The sequence below is a fragment of the Alosa pseudoharengus genome, unplaced genomic scaffold (genome assembly GCF_046254945.1).
Source record: "Alosa pseudoharengus isolate Yale_2024_CS ecotype anadromous, Long Island Sound unplaced genomic scaffold, YU_APseudo_1.1 YU_APseudo_1.1_scf_2, whole genome shotgun sequence".
Lineage (NCBI taxonomy): Eukaryota > Metazoa > Chordata > Actinopteri > Clupeiformes > Clupeidae > Alosa > Alosa pseudoharengus.
In genome coordinates this window covers 45,947,770-45,968,164 of record NW_027468663.1, presented here as the reverse complement: position 1 = coordinate 45,968,164, position 20,395 = coordinate 45,947,770, and the positions used below count along the sequence as shown (strand labels likewise).

Sequence of the window (20,395 nt, the reverse complement as noted above, 5' to 3'; positions counted from 1 at the left end):
TTATATTACCACACGCTTTATTGATCTTTTTCATACAGGTTGCTCGGAATGTTGATGCCATTTCATGTTTTCTTGTAAATGTGGGAAATGGGAATTCCCCCAACATGTACTTACAAATTTCATGCAAGTTTAAAAATATTACTGAATGTGTGTAGCATTGGTCACAGTTCTATGAAATTCAAGTATGCCATTTGCGGACTACTCTTTTCCACGTTTTCCACTCCTTACAACCCAACAAAGTTCCTCTGTGAAATAAAATTCATCTTACCCAAAACATCATCACCATACTGTAAGTGTACAGGAAAGGAAAAACTGACACTTGTTTGGGTCAAAGGCAAAGCAATGGGAGAACATGTTAACATTATTTTTATTATTAAGGAAATCGTTTTCTATTATATGGATTTATACCCTGTTTCTTCTTTACATTCTTCTCTTTCTTAGAGTGTACTGTATTTACATCACTCTAGCATAGGTTGGAATTATTTTGTCATGTGTAGCATATTTATCACTATTTATCATTAATCTGCTATATCCTTTTAGCAGTACACAAACAGATGGATACAAATTGGTTGGGATAATCTGTCATTTTAAACTGTAACAGGCTAATCCTTGTGTCCAAGGGGAACATGACACACTGAAAACCGTGCACTCTCAGTTTTGTTTTGTTCTCACTGCCTGCCTTGCTTTCCCCTCCCAGAAGATGAGCTCTCCCTCCTCTGGCGACAGCTGCCCCCCTTCAGTCTGTTTTAATCTTCGCTCTCAATCACAGACCTGTCTGAATGGCCCTGTCCTCCCCATCCTCCCTGGCCTGTCAGCTAGACAAGCTGCTCAGAACCAGGTTTTCTTTTCACATGTTTGTGTACGCGTCCTTGCAGCGTCCTCTCTGGGGATTCCATGCTCTCGGAGTGGGTGGCTGTGACGATTCTGACCGGGATACACCAACCTGGACTTCTCGTCCCGTAGCTTTGTACTTCTGTAGTACACACAGCTGAGGAATGCCACAGGTGACATGTTCATCTCTTTACTAAGCATCTGAGACATTATCTGAGGATTTGTGGTAGCATTTAAGCAAGCAAACAACAGCATTGTGTGAAATGATATTTTCATAAAGAGAAAGACGTGTACAGAAGTGTGCAAAACAATGTACATGTATGCATGACGGCACACTGCAGACAGAGCACTGCAGTCGTAAGTGTGCAACAGCAACACAACAGCAATCCAGTTTTCCTATATACAATGACGGTAGATAATAGAAAATGGGGACAGAGATGGAATGCGTCTATGCACATATATAGCTCCTCAGCACACACTGCCACAACAGACTACAGTCTACATAAGCAAGGTAAGATCTCATGCGCAAAATAAAATAAAAAATCCATGCATGCACTTGAGGAAAGTGTCAATATGAAATTAAACAGCAGAGCCCAACATTACAGCAGGTAATGTTTCATTTCTCCTTCTCACTTTCTTGCCACATGACCAATCGCTTACTGTCCCCATCCCCCCTCTCTCTGTCTCGCCCATTGGCCCCTTTCCCGATCACAGTCCAAAGAATCCCATTGGTGGAAGAAGTCCATATAAACAGAGCTCTCAGGCACAATACTGTACACTCTCAGGCCCAGTGAGTCACTATGAGACAGTAAGAAAAGCACATGGATACTTAATGCTCCTCTATGGACCCTTTCAACAAGGTAAACAAAAACAATGCTTGAACATTCTATTTGGGCCCCAATCTACTTCCTCTGCATTAAGATAACATATGGAATGTTAAAAAGGAAGTCTTGTGGGGCCAACTATGATGCTGATAATGGAACTCTCTTGAAAGGGTCTATATGGAAAAGCGACAGCGCAGGAGGAGTATACTGTAAGACCGACACACAGAGACAGACGAGAACTACAGCTGGGATGGACGCTGCTGCACCCCTCCTATCCTGAGGCGTTGATGTAGAGCTGACTCTGCAGGATGTAGTCGATGACGGGCTGGCAGAGGTAGTCCACCACGTGGCCATCACCATGCTGGAGGGCCAGTCTGCCGAGAGGAAAATACCACATTGACACGGGCACTGCAGGACATTGTAGTGGACAATAAGTCAGGCTCTAATCTGTATGAGTGGTCGACACACAGGCCGCAATGCGGTCGGGCTGTCGGTACATGGAAAGCTGATTTCATTATTGGGTAAAATCCTTATTATAATACCATGCACATGACCTTACAATCAAACATGGGTGGGTCAGGGTGACACTTGAGTGTGGGAATGTAAAAACAAGGAAGTGCTCTGTGAGTGAAGCCATGCCATTTCTGTGAAATATTTAAATCACAAATCACATTTAACATCTTTATCATGTTCCACTTGGACTTGGGGTCAAAGTATAAAATAGACCCTAGGTTAAAAAATACCTAACTTCTCTGCACTCTGCTTTGCCAATCATTCAAATTAGTTATTACTACTATCACTACTTACTCAACCTATTTCTACTAGACTGTGCCCTCTGTGGTCTCAATAGATTTGCAAATATCACCACTTGTTCTCACTGCATGGCTCCCACAACACCAAGGCCAGTTAGTGGTGTGCATTGATATTTGAAATTAGAGCCATATGACAGACTCATGATGAACATCACAAGGCAAAAAATTAAGAGGACTCATGGAGCTTACGAAGAAATGGAGCACTTAATAATCTGTGGCATTCACCAACCTGCTTTTGGTCGAACTGACAATGGACATCGGGTGGTTGATGTCATCTTTTACCACAAGTATGTTGTCCTGTAAAAGTGAAAATAGAATAAGATTCATAAAAAAATAACGTAACACCAGAATAATGAAACAAGATCATACGAAAGACATTTGAGCTTAAAATAATACTTTCCTTACTCACTTTACATACTAATTTACCTCTAAAACAGCTACAGTAACACTCTGCAAGACACCTCAATGCACTTGTAGATGTTCTCATGTAATATACAGTAGGTTTGGTGTTTACCTTATGCTTGCGCAGGACAGACGAATGATTCATTATCCTCTCTGTGTCAGTTCCATCCCGAGGCACCACCACTATCCCAAAGTCTCCCACAATCACCTCCATCTGCAAAACAAAGGGCGGCTCCATTCAGTACAGTGTGTAAATGATCAATTGTATCTGATGTGCTGCTGACTCACACTAGCACTGAAGCTAAAGAACAAAAGGGATCTGTTGTTGACACAGTCAACTGTTTACCCAGTTAGATTCTGGGCTTTCTGTCTCATTGTTCTGGTTTTTGATGGAAAAAGGACCACTTCCACAGTTCCAAAAAAAAAACATGTTTGAAATTGTGTAACTGCTCTGTCCAATAAAGAAGAGAAGGACAAGGTCTCCTGTGCAGCAGAACTCAGCTTACATCACTCTCCTTCCACAGGCCCGGGATGCAGAAGGACTCCAGCAAATCACTTCCACACAGGAGAAGGATACGCAGCTCTAAAAACAGGAACAGTGATCAACCGCAAGATTACACAACAGGCAGGTCAAACAAAAAAAATACTGCAACACTGCCACATCAGCACATTACAAAAGGTCCATACAGTATCAACAGAGAGCAACAGTAATTGATTGATTTAAACCTCTTAAACATCCCTATTTGAAGCCACATAAAAAGCCAAATGTCAAATTTCTGAGAGGGCAAGAATCACTTGATTTAATGAGCAGGACTGAGCAGCAGGGGTCACATCAATATTTCCATCAATTCCAAAGTCTATCAGGGCATATAGATCAATGACTGACAGACAGCGCCCTTACTTAAAAAATCTGCTTAGTTCATCTCATGAAGATTAACTCACAAATAACAATAAACACTGATTACATGAGTTGAAAAATCCCTTCAAAATACAAAGCTGACAACTGAATGATCCCAGCGGGGCATTTGTGCTTGAAACGATTAGAAATGAGTCACTGTAAATTGTTTTCCTTGAATTTGGAGCATAAAAAACACAAACTCACCAATTTCCTCATACCTCATGGCAGTCCCCAGGTTGGCATTCTCATCTGTTTGAACAAAGGGAGGCCAAGTTTCAGAGATGACTGTGGTTTAGTAGAGAAGACTGCTCATGTTAAATGCATGCTTCTCCTGTTCGACGTGCCCATGAATAATGCACAGCAATTATGAGCTAGATTTTCAGACACTGCATGAGGAGAAGAGTATCCATATTCCACCCCATACCAAGATCAAACTGATAACACCCTTAGCTTTTATACACATTGGATAGGAATTGCTTCATGTTTAACATGTATGGGTATGTACAGTATGAAAATGTAAGGGAATATTAATAATCTGTGGCTTTAATGATGAAACTGTATACTTACCCACAAAGGTGAAACGGTCCATGTTTGGGCGAACACAACAGATTTTGCCAAAGCTTTCACTCATCTTTCCCCACAGTTTAACTGGAAATAGGAAGAGTCAGGTCAAGCTAGCGCCACAACACCACAACATCATGCACATAAAAGCTAAGTGTAAAGCCTGAGCATGGACTGAGTGTGGTGTAGACAGCTGATGCATCTAAGGCTCCTAAAATGCTGACACAGCAGTCATTCACAAGGGCCTTGTTGTTATCGGGGGAGGCTAACACTGTTACTAATTCTGGAGTCATATTCGTCAAATCTAACAAAAGTGATAACAATGACAATTCTGCCAATTAATTTCCTGTTTCTCTGTGAAAACCTAGAGAAAGCACTTGTTCTACCAACTCAAACAGGAAATGCAATTGGTGTTTCATAAGACACACAACAATAAAGACACAAGCAAGTTATGCTACGTTCCAGATACAATTTTTAGCCCGTAAGTTACAACTTCAAGTCTCACAACTTAGTGACTTAGTAGCGTTCCAGGCAAAGTCATAACAAGTCATGACAAACACTTCTGCGGCTGTTGTTTATGTGTGTATGACGTCAAAAACAGTAACTGGGAGTACAACGATCTGGTACGAGTTCACAGGTAGTATGTTACGGGTTTGACAGCCGTTCCAGGGCACTTTCATGGGTAGAAGGTTGTGAAAACACGGGTTACGGGTTGCCTGAAATGCACCATTAGTCCCAGCACAGCACAGTGTGAGGCACCTGGGGAAGGTGGAGAAGTGCCTTACCAACTGTGGGTTTGTTAGCTGTGTTACGATTCTGGTAGATGGTTGAGGTCTCATTCTGTGGCTGGCCAATCACAGGGGTTGTAGAGGGTGTGTTCACATTGGAGAGAATACACCCTGTCACTCTCTGTTGAGAAAATACATCAGAGAAGGGTTTGTAATCTTTACAAATTTCCAAATTCATAATAGTTATCAGATCAGATCCTGTAAAAAATATAAAATTATACACACAATTCTACATGAATGTCAAGATGCCAGTGTTACAGTGATGTGTGGCTGGTGCGAAATGTACAAAATGACAGATATACTAGTAGGCTCCCAGTGACTGTTTAGGGCTGCCTATTTGATGTTGAGCATTGTCTTTAGGCTATATGAATACATAGAGTCAGTCTTTCCTACATTAGCTAGATTTACACTAGATTACAGTGACTACAGTAGATTTTACTATGATTACAGTTAGCTACCACATAGAGGTCACCCCCAAACTAGGTTTGAGCACATATCTAATACAATATACTTAATCCTTAAAGGCAAATACCTAAAACAAGCATCTCAAGCAATCTCAAGCACCTTGCTTTCGCACACACAAATAAACTGGTCTACATAATCAGCATCATTTTATCAGTATCTGGTCAAATAGTTCTGCATCATAGTTCTGATGCAGACTCTGACATTCACAGCTGAGAATTCATTCATAAGGACTTCCCAACGATAAGGACTTCCCAGCGATGAATGGGACTGCTGGATCTGGCACCAGATTTAAGCAACATTACTGCTTGGACTGAATCTCTCTGTTTCCATGGAAACATACGCTGAATGATGGCACAGTAGGCTACATAATATGTACTGTACATACAGAAGGAAGCTAAAATGAGTCTTGAAAACATATATGGAAAGCCTAAATCTATAACACTGAGTGCTACTGTAGCGCATAGTGGTATAAGAGTAATGGATTTATTTCTCATTAGAATATGAAAGGATTAACAGGGGAATATGATCAGTTCCATTCATAACTGTTTGATGTTATTACATTAGAAATAGATTAGTAAGAAAATACTTTAACTGATACCAATCACCAAATATGTGAGAAATTCTGAAACCTACCTACAGTATATGCCAAATTATTTCAAATATTTACGTTGCAGAATGTTTATTTGATCTGTGTGTTTGATCTGTGGTGTCTGTGTTCAGATGCCGTTTGATGTTGTATTACCTTCATGAGGTCTCGGTGGTGTTCCAGCACACTGCAGGTAGTTTGCCATTTGTCCTGGTAACACTCCCAGGGGTCCACCCTGTGCACATGCCAACATGCCATCAGCAACTCATGTCAACATCACTGAAACTATTTATGGCTGGCGAACTACTTCACTGCTGGTAACCATGGTGCTGTCTGTCACTTCAAAGGAAGAAGAAGAACATTTACCTGATCCAATCAGAAGACTGGACTGCCAGCTGACACATGGTAAGACGATGTCTGCTGGGGACCAGACCCTGCACAGGCACACAGTTAACAATTCAGGTGCTATGTGGACAGTATACTACTGGATAAATCCTTTGCACAGCACATTCTTGTAAATCACAACAGTATTGTGGGAAATTTTAAAGTAATTGAACAGTAGCCTTTTATAGAACTGCTTTCCTATACTACTGTGATTCACATCTGTACTGTGGGTAAACACAGCTTTCAAAGTCATTAAAAAGTCTGATAACCTAATGCAAAATGATGATAAATTGTTGATCATGAATTGCACATACTATTTTAAATATCATTAATATCATGAAAGAACAACTGAAAAGAGATGTTAAACCCTGTGTTGCATTGTCTAGAAAATGCGGTAAATACAACTGCAGACATTTTACTGTGTTGCATTGTCTAGAAAATGTGGTAAATACAACTGCAGACATTTTAATGTGTTTCATTGTCTAGAAAATGTGGTAAATACAACTGCAGACATTTTACTGTCAAGGCATTTTAACAAGCCCTACATGAAGTAAACACCAGTATAGAATATTTTTTTTTTTTTTTTAAAAACACACCACCACCATGAAATACACAACATAGAAAAGATGTTCAAAGACTGGTTTTTAGAAACAGCACTTCCTGCACATGTATTATTCATGTTTTTGTTAGCCTCAGATAGGTAAACTAGGACAAGCTTTTGATTAATTCCAGAAAAAAGGCTCACAAGTGTATCTGATATAGCATCTATTTAGAGGGAAGTGCATTATAATGAATATACCACCATTTTACATTTACATTTAAATATCCAAATATAGGCATGGTGTCACTGCATCTTGCACATCATATATCAAAACTGTATCAATAGATTCTGGCCAATGCAGGCCAATTCATTTCAAATGTATAATGAGCAATCAATACATTCACAGTTAAATGCTGTCATTTGGTGATTCGTTCAGGCAGTCAGTCCTGAGTGCCTTAAGGGACATGGCTGAGGTAAAACTGGTCAGCAAAAGTACTCCTTACCGGTTTTCCATAGGAGTCATGAACTGGAGAAATAATTCCACCAATCACTATAAAACGCCCAGTCTTGTGAAGATGCTCTCTGGCTTTCTCTGCAATGTGGAGACAGAGTAATTATTATGTTTATACAATGACCTGTGCCATATTATAACAATCGGATGTATGAATGGTTAATAAAAAATCTTATTTATTGAAGTGACAACTTGTTTATTTCAGTCATTGCAATATGTTATTGAAAATAATTGTTTATTACAAAGACGTGTTTGAAGAAACTCTTTGAATATTGCTATCACTTGGTGACCTCTTGAATACCTCCATATTTTAAGCCTTGACCAAAATGACCAGTTGAAGCATAAGTGGGTTTTGCAATTTGAATGTACAGCCAGGATTGGTCTATATGTTTCTGTCACATTCAGCTAATGTATGTTTGTTTTCAGTTGTGAAAGTCACAGGGTTTTCCAAAGTTGACTCATGGTTTCTTGTTTGAAAATAGTTGCACACATCTATGCTTACTCCCTCTGACTAAGACTGACTGCATTGCTGTCTCTGACTAAGGCTAAGCGCATCAATACATGTGACATGCCTGACATTTAACAACACTCATTGACACTCTAATTACATGCCAAGTATTCAGACTGCCTGAAATGCAACTTATGCCGCATGAAGTCCAGAGCAAAAAAAATTTCAGGTCAGAGGAACAGTCCACAAGTGGTAAATAATCTATTTCTTGTAACTGGAAATTAACACATTGGCATAGCTTGGATACAAAATCTTGAAGAATGACAGATTTGTATGTGAATCATGAATAAACAGATAAAAAGACAGATGACATATGTCATTGTTGAATTAATTAGTGAAATATATGTTGTGTTCCCACAATCATTATATCTGGTCTACTCAATTCAGAGAACTGATCTCCAACTACCTTGTAAAAGCTGGATACTATGAAACATCCCTGATTTGAAAAATAGGTCACAGAAAATATGAATGCCCCCCCCCCCCCCCCTTGGGGAAACTCCAGATCCAGCTGCATTTGTAGCCATGGCATACATCATTTTTGCAGCAACCCTACCCCTAGTTGTCTTGTAAAAAAACTGAAAAATCCCCCTTATATTTTCTAACAGCATATAATTAGCCTAACATGATTGTGTTTTCTGAATGTACAAGCTGGATTTAGCTAGGCGACATACATGTAATTATCTAGCCTATGTTAATGTAATATGTAGATATAGTCTAACAACAGTGACGACATATAATGGACTAATTCCATTAAGTAGAAGAAATTAAGACTAAAAACGTAGCCTACGTTTCTGGGTTTCAGAGCACCCTGAGGCAACATCTTCTCAAAAGTAAACTGTCTATTCTAGCCCACCTGTCTTCCAACCATTAACAGGCCACGCTTATAAAATGATGGGCCTTTTTATGGGGTAGCCTAACCATTATCCAATAGCCTGCCCTACGTCAACGTCAAATAGGACAAAAAGGTAATTAACGGATGTTTCGCAGTCGGGTTGGCTGCATCTTCAACGTTGGTCCACGCCTATTGAAGCACTTTTGAATAAGTTTCCGATCATTTTCACCAAGATAAACTAATCTTCGCTGTTGCTTTTGTGTTAAAGCCTATACAAATATTGAGTAGGGCTACTGTATAATTATGCTCTTTCAGCAAACAGTTGAGAACGCTATACTCCTCGCCCCCTTTCCACGGGCGTTTTGGTAACTAACAGGCCATGCCGCACTTAGTAGGCAAACAGTGACGCCATGTGAAACGGTAGTGATTTTAAGAGATGGCTCTGTAAGAGAATAATGATTAAAAACAAGATGTAAAATGGCATTTCGGTTAACGTTAAAGCATGCCGAAGATATAGAAAACACAATCATATTCCTTACACATAGCCAGTTAATGCTGACATAAGGGCCGTCGCCCATTTCAGCACCACACTTAGGACAGCGATTTAGGCTACAAACGCCAAGAACATAAATTAGTCGTGGTAGGCTACAGCGCGATACCAAAATGAACCGAAGCCCAAATGGATCTACGTATTGATCCAATTGTTGTAGACCACAGATACTCACAAAGGTGGTACGCAATAAACTACCGATTAAAAAAACAGACCCACAAGCTTACCAAACATATGAATATGTCCTTTAGTGATTGGGTTAAAACTTCCACATGACAGCAGAATAACGTGCGTTTTAGTAGTCTCTGTCATTATCCGAGTATTTTAAGCCACGTTTGGTTAAGTGGCCGATGTTTTGTCTTTGTTATGTTCCCTTCCCGACCGCAGCGATAGGCGAGGTTCATTCGGATGCGGCAGTATCCCCGTCTCTTCGGCAAGATGCAGGGCGTCACAGGGTATTTCTCAACTGTCCAATCTTTAAAGGCGCCGATCACCGTTATGGAAACTAGTGCAATGATTATTCCACTGTTTAGCCTACATAGATTTATAGGCTATATTCATATAGCCTATTATAGGATAAGCCTATAGTGTTTCAAGTTCCCAATTTGTGCTCTAAAGCCACTGGCGATGGCTGCTGCAGGTCAACACCCTTTTTGGGTGGTCAGTGGTCTCAGTTAGCTCTTTAAGTCTTCCTCTGAAATAATGTTGAAATATGAAGCATTCATCAATGTTTATTCTTTATTCGACAGAATATTTCAGAATTCAGATAATACAGTGTATAATAAATCAAATGGACAAAAATGATAGCCTACCTTATCTAATAGTATGCACAACCTTTAGAGGCTATACAATTCACTGCCAAAAAGCATTTTGCAGCTTTAAATGACACTTCTACATCTATATCCAAAGGCACTGGCCTGCACCCACCCCTGCACACCAGTGCCTTTTGACCGCCCCACCACCGTCCCACCTGGTGCCCCCATGATTGAAATAAACGTGTTAAAGGGCCCTCAAAACTGCCCTATAGTCTGACCTTAACATGAAAAAATGTTTCAGTGCCCTCAGAGAGCCACTTTAAACAATACGTTTGAAGAATGTTTCTTAATGAGTGCCCTTCTAGTGTTAAACTGTTAAACATAATGCAACCCCCCCCTATTTACCTATACTTGGCATTCCCTTTGTGCGTCCCTCCATTGGAAAAGGATGCCATTATGGAGTGCCCTCTATGCTGCCCCTACATGCCAGTGTTCCAAAGGGTGTCATTTCCAGTCCAGAATGCAGTGGAATTGCAGCCCTGTATATGGTACTGCATTGAGTGCCAAAGTAGGCCTAGGTGCTCCTCTAGTGGCTAATATGTGATGCAGTGAAGTAAAGGGTGCCCCTACTTGTATCGATTTAAGGAAGTTTCCTAATGGATGCCCCTGCAGTGGTATGATAGGTGCCTTTACAATGGGATAAACCTGATGTTCCTTACAGGTGCCTTTCTGATGGAAGAAAGAAAAATCAAGTTCTCTCTCAGATAGCACTGCGTCACTGAAGTGCCCTTGTGATGGAAAGGAAAAAAGAGATAGAACATGTAAAAATCAATCTCCGCCTACAGAAAGCTAGTTTTTAAAGTGAATATCAACTAGCCTAGCCCAAAACCTCTATCAATCAGTAGCGTCTAGCTAGATTACATAGGGTACCTGATGTAGCTGTAGCCAAAATGTTACATTTACACTCATGTATTTACACTTGGCATGACAATAGAAACACAATTACACATCTATCGGAACTCCCCCTATTACCGTGGGTCCCGTATTTCCACCGTCTTGCGTGTATGTGTCACTTACTGTAATATCCATTTCTATACAAACCAAGACGGCGGATACCTAAAGAAACGCAAGCACCCACACCATAGGTGTATCTAGCTATGTACCAAAAATGACATTTTACCAAGAGCTGTAAACAGTGTTGTAAGGCTGCGTGTACACATCCGCTTGGAGCTCCAGTGGAATTTTAATTTCATGACGAGAATTCTCGGTCTAACCATTCATGTGCCGTTGAAACGGCGTAAATAGGTGACCCACCAGGCCAGCACTAACCTCCGAGAGTGGTAAACAAAATCGAATATTTCAGGCAGTAAAAGCTCCCGTTAAGAACCAAAACAGATTTTGTTCAAATCTAGACACCTATGGCTACTGAAAAATGTAAGGTTCATTTAATTTATTTTAGTTATTTTGAAGTATTGAAAAACATCGTTGTTTTAGAATTTTCGAACGAAAGTGGTGATAATTGGATAGCCTACCTAACAAACCAATGAAGTTCCACGTGCGGAACTTTGGCCAAAAGACTAATGTCTATTACTGTAACCTAGGTTACACCAAAGTCCTTTTAGGCAAGTCCCTCCACTCGGCGGCCATATTGGAACGCTTTTTGGGCACTCATCGGGCATCCTATTCGGCAGAAATGCACGTGTGCAAGGCTTTACGAGACCAACCTTGCTCTAGCAGCGAGTTCACAACACATGATTGGCACGATGTCACAACACACCATATGATTGGCTCAATGTATTCACATCACACCACATGATTGGCTCAATGTATTCACATGTCGACGTTTTGCAGAGGAAAGGGTGGGATATGTGTAGACAACGGCCATATTGGCGTTACAAACTAGCCCCATGCATTTCTATGGAGGATATTTTGAGTGCTGTGTCTCCTTATTAGAAAGTCTCTGGTTACACTGAATTAAGAACTGTTGTTGCAAGGGAGGCCGCAGAATACAACCAGAGCATTATAGGCCTCTCTAGGGCTCTGAATACAATGAAATGCGGTCAAGGTGTAGGTGGAAAAAGGGGGGCCACGCGCACCCCCGGCTTTTTTTTATGCCACCTGATTTTTTTAAATCCTTAAAATGTCTATTTTCAGAATCTGCCAGGTACCAAGCTGAAATAATGTCCCAAAGGCCTCATTTTTAACCCTTTTCTGCGCCCAACCGGAACCCAAAAAATACACGTGGGTTAAAAATAAAACATTTTGGACATTCAGCTTGGTACCCAATTTAATCTTAAAATAGACACTTGAATGATAAAGAAATAACAGGTTGTGGAAAAACATCACCCTATGTGCTTGAAAAAACGAAAAAATTGTTGATCCTACACATCTTTAGCCATTTTTTGCTATTTTTGTCCAGAAATAGGGTCAATATGTTGTCAAATGTCAAAAATAACAATTCCATTAAATTCCTGGGGTCAGAATTGTATGGAAAATGTGTTCATTTGTCTCTGTATGTTGTTTTGGCTACTTCAAATGCCACTAGGCTATCGTTTTTTGATTTTTTGAGTTCCGGTCGGGTGCAGCAAATGGGTTAAAAATGAGGCCTTTGGCACATTATTTTGAGTAGTCTACAGTTGAGACATGTGTAGGTTACAGTTAAGACACCTTAAATATCTTGCTTGCACAGCAAGCCCAAGTTGTGATTTTTGCTATGCACATATGCGTAGCCTAGGGCCCTCTTTGATCATGGAAAATTTGAACGACACAAGTAGGCCTAGGCTATCTCCCATCCAAGGATATCGGCAAATGTTTGTTTTCCGAAGTAAGAATTTCACTTCACCATGCACCTTCGACAATGAATAGCTCATTACACTTATGTTACTGTTAAACGTAACTGGTATCATTACAAACATTATTCTGTGTCCTAAAAACTGGCATATTTTACGGCATTGTGTCATGTAGGCTAAGGTCGTTGCAAAATCTAGAGAAATGTAGGCTATTCGCCATATCTGTTCCTGTGTCACATTTTGTTCATGATGTAGCCTATTCCTTTTAACCAACGGTAATTTAAATGAAATTAATGAATTTGAACTACAAACACTTTGCAATTGCTATGTTTTTATTTATTCAACTTTCCAACTTTTCAAAAATGCACCTTATGTTTATGAGCTAATTATTGATTGATAATATTTTAGTCTACAAGCTAAGGAAATGGCATGTGGAATGTCGTGTGGAAAATCACTTCTTCTCAGTATCTATTTTTTTGTTTGATTTGTTGAGGGCAAAAAGTGTCTCAACTGTACTCAGTCTAAGTTATGAATATCAGACGCTTGAGTGAAATCTCGACCTTATTAGTGATTGATAGCCTTTTATGCGCTGTGTTTAAGCGTAGCGCTCTAGAATCTTTGGTCTACCCTACCTGGCAGATTCTGAAAATATACATTTTAAGGATTTAAAAAAAATCAGGTGCAATTTACAACGGCATGGAACGCGATTCAGCCAATCAAGGACCGGAGATACTGAACAGCTAAGCTGGTGCTGTTGTTAGGCACGACGCGCAGCGCAGCAGAGAGCAGAGAGCAGACACGGATAGGAACGATCAGTTTTAGAAGTTTTATTACGAATCCTTTGTAATATAGTCCTAATTATTTACCTTAGTTAAAGACTATGTTTTGGATGATATAGGAAAGCAGGCTATACAGCAAATATGACGGAAAAACCTAACGCTAGATTTACTTTTTGGCAATGTCTTACACTGCCTGAAATAAACAAGACCACAATTAACGTCTATGGCAGCACTGCAGCCTTAGAGATAGCAATAAAGAGGGCTCGTGAAGAAATAGCATTAGTTATACACCCTTACAGTCTATTCAGGTGAGTAAAAAGCACAATATTTGTCCATTGTTCGAGAATAAATCCTAACTATTAGCCTAACGTTAACGTTACCCACAGATTGTTCTGTCGGGCTGGATAAAGTGCCATAGGCCTACAGTAGCAGCTAGCTTCTAGCTTATAACGTTAAAGTTAACTTTAATGTTGATTAATGCTTTCTGTAGTTATCTTTAGATAAATACGGAAAATAAGGGGGTTGGTAGCGACCAGTGGAGAAATATCTAAAGTTAACGTAGCCTATATGAATCATGTGCTATTAGGCAGCGGACACTCCTAACCGGGCCGTAGCCATACGACATGAGTTTAAAAATAAATGCATGCAAACTAAATTAAATTTAATTCGCAATAGTGTCACGTTTTTACATGACATAGGCCTATATGCAGTTGTTTGATTGCACGCATGTTTGCATTTTGCAAGGTTTCTTACGTCTGTCTGTCCCGCCTTCAACACTTTTTCATATTGCCTTCAGCGCTGCGCAGCCTCAGGTCAGCTCACTTCACCTTCTTAGCGAACGGTAGTGTCACACGAAGTTAGCTAAACTGCTAGAATGAGCAACAAAAAACAAGTATCTTTAGCAGGTCACTGGCCAGAGTGTTTGAATTGCGAGAGCCGCTGCAGAGATTTCTTACAGAAAAAAGTCACCGTTAGCTGCACATTTTAGTAATGAGGACTGGGTGTCAAAACTCGCTTACCTGTGTGACACATTCGGGTTGCTTAATGACCTCAACCTGTCACTCCAGGGGAGAATGACGACTGTCTTTAAACTGGCAGATAAAGTCGCTGAATTTAAAGCCAAGCTTGATTTGTGGGGACGACGAGTGAACCGGGGTGTATTTGATATGTTCCAAACAGTAGTGGGGGTTTTGGGAGAGACTGAGGCAGGGCCCTTTCTCTCCAGCTGGTGCGCCATCACCTTGTTGCGCTTTCAAATGAGTTTGAGCGTTACTTCCCATCCTCCAAAGATCCACGGCAAACCAATGAGTGGGTCCGCAACCCATTTGTCAATATTGAATAGTCCTAACTTGTCAGCGCAGGAGGAAGAGCAGTTGATCGAAATTGCAAATGACGGTGGTCTTAAGAGTGTGTATAGCCTAAGGAAACCTCTCTGGCGGGTTTCTGGATCAAAACCAAATTAGAATATCCGAGATAGCCGTAAAAGCGCTGACGACGTTGCTACCATTTCCCACCACGTATCTAGGCCGGGTTTTCGGCAATGACTGCAACTAAGACCAAATTGCGCAATCGACTGGACATTTCAAACACACTGAGGGTGTCACTGTCTTCCATCACCCCCAGATGGAACCTTCTTATTGCAGGGAAACAAACACAGGGCTCCCACTGATTATATTCGTAATGCACGTTTAGTTCCCATATTTTGTTAAGCATGTTCACACTTATGTAGCTTCAAGTTGTTCAATACTCATAGTTCATATTGTTCAATTTTCACTTCTTCAAGTTCACGTTTTTCACATGTTTAAGAGATCGTTACCTTCACTGTTCATACATAACTGGAGCTAGTTCTTTTCAAGTATGCACAACACATATGGAACATGGAACCCCCGACACCCCCCCCGCCGGTCCGTGAAAAAAAAATAGGAAACAAACCGGTCCATGGTACATAAAAGGTTGGGGACCCCTGCTATTAGGGGTTTGCACTGGCGTGTCATCAGATCTGGACGTCGCCATATTGGAGATACTCGCCTCATTAGAAAGCATTCGGCACTGAAGTAAATCCCTAAGATCGTCAAGGAAAATGGTTAATTATTGCCGTGTTTTAGGTTGTACCAATATGTCAGACTGAGAAAAACATCTGGTGTAGGTATCGACTTCCAAAAGTTATTAAAAAACCAGGGAGAAAGGAGAATAATGACAGAAGTTATCAGAGGAAGGGGGGCGCTTGTGGTTGAACTTGGTACTTCGTCTCCCTCACCCAACTCATATGGATCTGCGCTGCCAATAAACCGTAATTTCTCGAAATATCGCGCCTTTTCTTGTGGTCCAAGTCCTGCCCTACTGTATATGCCTTTGCATCTTACACGCATTTTGATAAGCTTTTCTGTTGTTTAGACACGGCTACAATCACGTAAGATATCCAAAGTGCATAATACTCCATTGTACTTCAATCACTGAGTATCGCCAATATGGCCGCGCGTGCTGGGTTGCCATGGTTACCGGCCAGAACGTGACGTCCGTGCAAACCCTTAATTATGGCAGAGAATGAGGGGAGAACTCTTTTACTAAGAAATAAGGGGAGAACTATTTTACTGTCTATGGGGAGAACCGCCACTCTCGGGAAACTTCCGGTTTCTGAACTGGTTGCAGTTCCCGTTCTGGTTCCACGTGAGGGCGCCCACGAATTGCAGAATGAATGGAGGTCTATGGTAGCCTAGAAATCTAGACGCACCCTAAATTACATTTGCTGCCAGGGCTAGTCTAACAACTCTCTGTTGGCTTGTGAGCTCGAAAAAAATTAAACTTCTATCAGGCCAATCAAATCATGTCGTTAGGCGGGCTTAACATAATGATTGATGGCAGAGTTGCAACGTTTTGGCTTGAATTCCCTGGTACTTGAAAACATGGCATGTCTTCGCCAAAAATGACAAAATACGATGTTATATTAATAATGCAAATGAACGGCAAACTTTGAAATATATATACTCTTTTAATCCTGTGAGGGAAATTTGGTCTCTGCATTTATCCCAATCCATGAATTAGTGAAACACACTCAGCACACAGTGAACACACAGTGAGGTGAAGCACACACTAATCCCGGCGCAGTGAGCTGCCTGCAACAACAGCGGCGCTCGGGGAGCAGTGAGGGGTTAGGTGCCTTGCTCAAGGGCACTTCAGCCGTGCCTACTGGTCAGGGTTCGAACCGGCAACCTTCCGGTTACAAGTCCGAAGCGCTAACCAGTAGGCCACGGCTGCCCCATGTTGTGGGTGTCACTCCCTCAGGACAAAGCCTTGGTTCTCAGTTACTGATGGTTTATTTTCTTCCTGTATTATCCACCGTCAAACTGTTTAAATAACAGTAAAAGAACACAATAAACATTCACTCATAGCACGCATACAAACATCTTCTGAATCACATACACTGTACTGTACATACGACATAAAAACGCAAACTTGTATCCTGCCTGCTCAACAGAAAATTTAATGAAACTATTACATCCAAATTATTACCAAAGTAAAGGCATGATCATTTATAATAGGCTACCACATATTAATGAAGCCACAGTCAGCCAATTGCAGAAAAGACACCACAGTATGATTCAAATATGACAGATTTTATTTATTGTGAACCTAACATTGCATAACTGTACGTACACACCGCCGCTGACTTGAGCTTCCAAAGATTCAGGAAGTCATTCATTTTAAATGGAAGCCGGCTTCTCTCAGCTTTAAGAAGCGGCAAATCCGTCGGCGTCGTGTTTTGGGCGTCTTGAGCGTCAAGCAGAAAGTTGAAAGTTGGTCAACTTTATGGTAATGAGCTATGACACGGTTCAGCGACCAACGACCAGCAACCAATCGGAATAGACGGCCTTTAAATGAAGTAGTAAGATAGAACATGATTGAACGTAGAATGCTGCCACGTTAGAGCGGCCAAAGCGTCCAAAGCCTTCCTGTACTTTTTTGACAAGCGTCCTTGACAGGGCGACCCGAGCTTCTTTGGAAGCTCAAGTCGGCGGCGGTGTGTACGTACAGTCAGTGCTGATAATCTAGAATCTACAAACAATCTTTTTCCTACAAACCCTGAAGCTTGCAAGCTAGCATAGTAGTCATTTCAAGGCAAATAACTAGATGTACCGCAGAGCGGTACAAAATATGACCGCCGCCCAGTCCAGCACATTTTTTCCACAAAAATAAATCACGCTGAAAAGCCTATATGATTCTAACTGTCTCACTAAATTGCATTATCCACACATACTCAATTCTCACTGATATCTGCTAGACAACAAGTACCAAAACATGATTAGTTCATAGATTTCACATGTAAAATTCATTTTATACAACCCCACCTCCATCTTGCCTGTTCATAATTCTGAGAAATTCTTGAATTGTGTGCATGTGTGCATGTTCATGTTTATGTTGTGTGTGTGTGTGTGTGTGCGTGTGCGTGCGTGCGTGTGTGTGTGCGTGCGCTTGTGTGTGTGCCTGCGTATGTGCCTGTGCAAGCGTACATATGTCTACTGTGTCATACGTATGATTACTGTGAATGTATGTGTGTGTGTGTGTATCTGTTTGTGCACATGTGTGTACATGAAATGGGTTAACATGACCCCTGGAGGCAAACATACGGAAAAAAATGGTCATCCTAGTCCCGACGGTTCCATGCTATCCATGTGGGGTTACATGCCCACCAAGTTTTGTGTACCCCGGTCTTTCAGTGTCCCGGGAATCATTGTTGGTGTACGTCACTAAATGTACACATAAATTATTTTATTGTAAGGCCCCCCATGAACGAAAGTACACAAAACTTGGCATGCATTTGGAGGGTGTCATAATGATCCTACACTTTTAATTTCGTGCAGTTTTGACCTTGTCAGCCAGAGATATTGTGATGAAAACACCTAATTTTTTGCTTTTTAATTTTTAACTAGGTGGCGCTATACATGAAATAAGTGGTAATGGGATGGGTTGACATGCCCCGTTAAGACCAACATACATAAAAAAGGTGGACCTCCTAGGATATTCACAGAAAACTGTCTCCGGCCACCTACAGGCCAGTTGGTGTATAGTAACATAAATTAATTTATTGTGTGGCCCCCCATGAACGGAATTCCACAAAATTTGGCGTGCATACAGAGGGTGTCATAATGATCATACACTTCCAATTTCGTGCAGTTTTGACTATGTTAGGTCACAGATACCTTCAATTACAACACCTCATTTTTACTTTTTTGTGTTTAACTAGGTGGCGCTATACATGAAATGAGTGGTTATGGAATGGGTTGACATGGCCCCTTGAGATCAACATACAAAAAAAAAATGGTCCTCCTAAACCCTACGGTTCTCGAGATATTCACAGAAAACTGTGTCTGCCCTACCCTCCTTTCGGGGGGTCCAGTCCAGCGGGGGGGCTACAGATCAAAACGAAAAACGATGGTTCCATGCTATCCATGTGGGGTTACATGCCCACCAAGTTTCGTGTACCGCGGTCTTTCAGTTTCCCGGGACTCATTGACGGAAATTTGGGCATGCGAAAAAAAAAAAAAAAAAAAAAAAAAAATCTGACTAAACCTATATGACCGCCGCTTCGCTGCGCGGCGGTCATAATAAACAATATTAGTGCATCAACATTAACTGCATTACTAGTAATTATTGCACACAGCTGGGTAAAATAGTGATGTTTTATTATATTGCATACATCTTAAACCCAGGCAATGCATACAGTAAGTCTGCGTACTCCTTAATAGGATAACTGTTCAGTACTTCAGAGCCAGGGCGAATTTACTTTAAACGTAGGCTGGTAAGATTTTACGCCCAAGTTTACATGTTCATCACAAAACTCCCCCAAACAGCTAGGACTAATCTAGAAACGCGATCTACACAGGCTATGAAATTGGGAACTTGGAATATAAATCTGACGGCACGCACTTATAGCGCTTTTCTTAGAAGCCTGGTGGATTGACTTTGTTTACTTCTGTTGTAATGTAAAGACGATCACGACCAAAATTTGAAAGTGTACGACTGAATTTTACATCCAGTCGCACATGCGACCAGTAAATTTGACCCTTTTTTGAGAGGGAGTTCAGAAGTCATTGAGAGACGAGTGACCGTCGTAGGAAGTGCATCATAACCAGGGTTGGGTCAGATTACTTTGAAATGTAATCCATTACTGACTACAAATTACATGGCAATTTTTGTAATCAGTAACGTAATCAGGATTACCAAAAACATGTAAGGTAATCTGATTACTTTAGGATTACTTTTAGATTACTTCAATAAATATGTCCCTTAAGTAAAAGACACCACCACTGAATTGATGAAAGAATTCTCATTCAGTTTTTCTGTTTATTATTTCATTGCATCTAAGACATCTCTTTGCTCTGAGTAAAGCATTCCTGTGTGAATTAGCTGATCTTTTCCTCTAAAAATCTTAATGTAGCCCTTGTCACCAGGTCCCATTGTCTGAAAAACACCCAAAACTAATACATTTCTATAGCTATTCTCCACTTTGGGGGTGGTATTTTGGTGGTTGAAATTTCCCCCATCCCAAAATTGATCACTTAGTCATCATGGATGTGATCA

The 20,395-nt window shown here is 40.8% G+C and overlaps 1 protein-coding gene across 1 annotated transcript; it reads right to left on the bottom strand.

The window, feature by feature from the left end:
• Positions 1 to 1,059: 1,059 nt before the first annotated feature.
• Positions 1,060 to 9,892, bottom strand: nmnat2 (nicotinamide nucleotide adenylyltransferase 2). Its single transcript, XM_076296027.1, has 11 exons — positions 9,721 to 9,892; positions 7,596 to 7,684; positions 6,534 to 6,601; positions 6,324 to 6,402; positions 5,114 to 5,237; positions 4,335 to 4,415; positions 3,972 to 4,016; positions 3,376 to 3,452; positions 2,982 to 3,083; positions 2,697 to 2,764; positions 1,060 to 2,029 (listed from the first exon to the last, which is right to left on the bottom strand). The coding sequence occupies exons 1-11, from the start codon at positions 9,803 to 9,805 to the stop codon at positions 1,927 to 1,929; spliced, it is 921 nt and encodes a 306-aa protein (XP_076152142.1). The 5' UTR covers positions 9,806 to 9,892; the 3' UTR covers positions 1,060 to 1,926.
• Between the last annotated feature and the right edge of the window lie 10,503 nt (positions 9,893 to 20,395).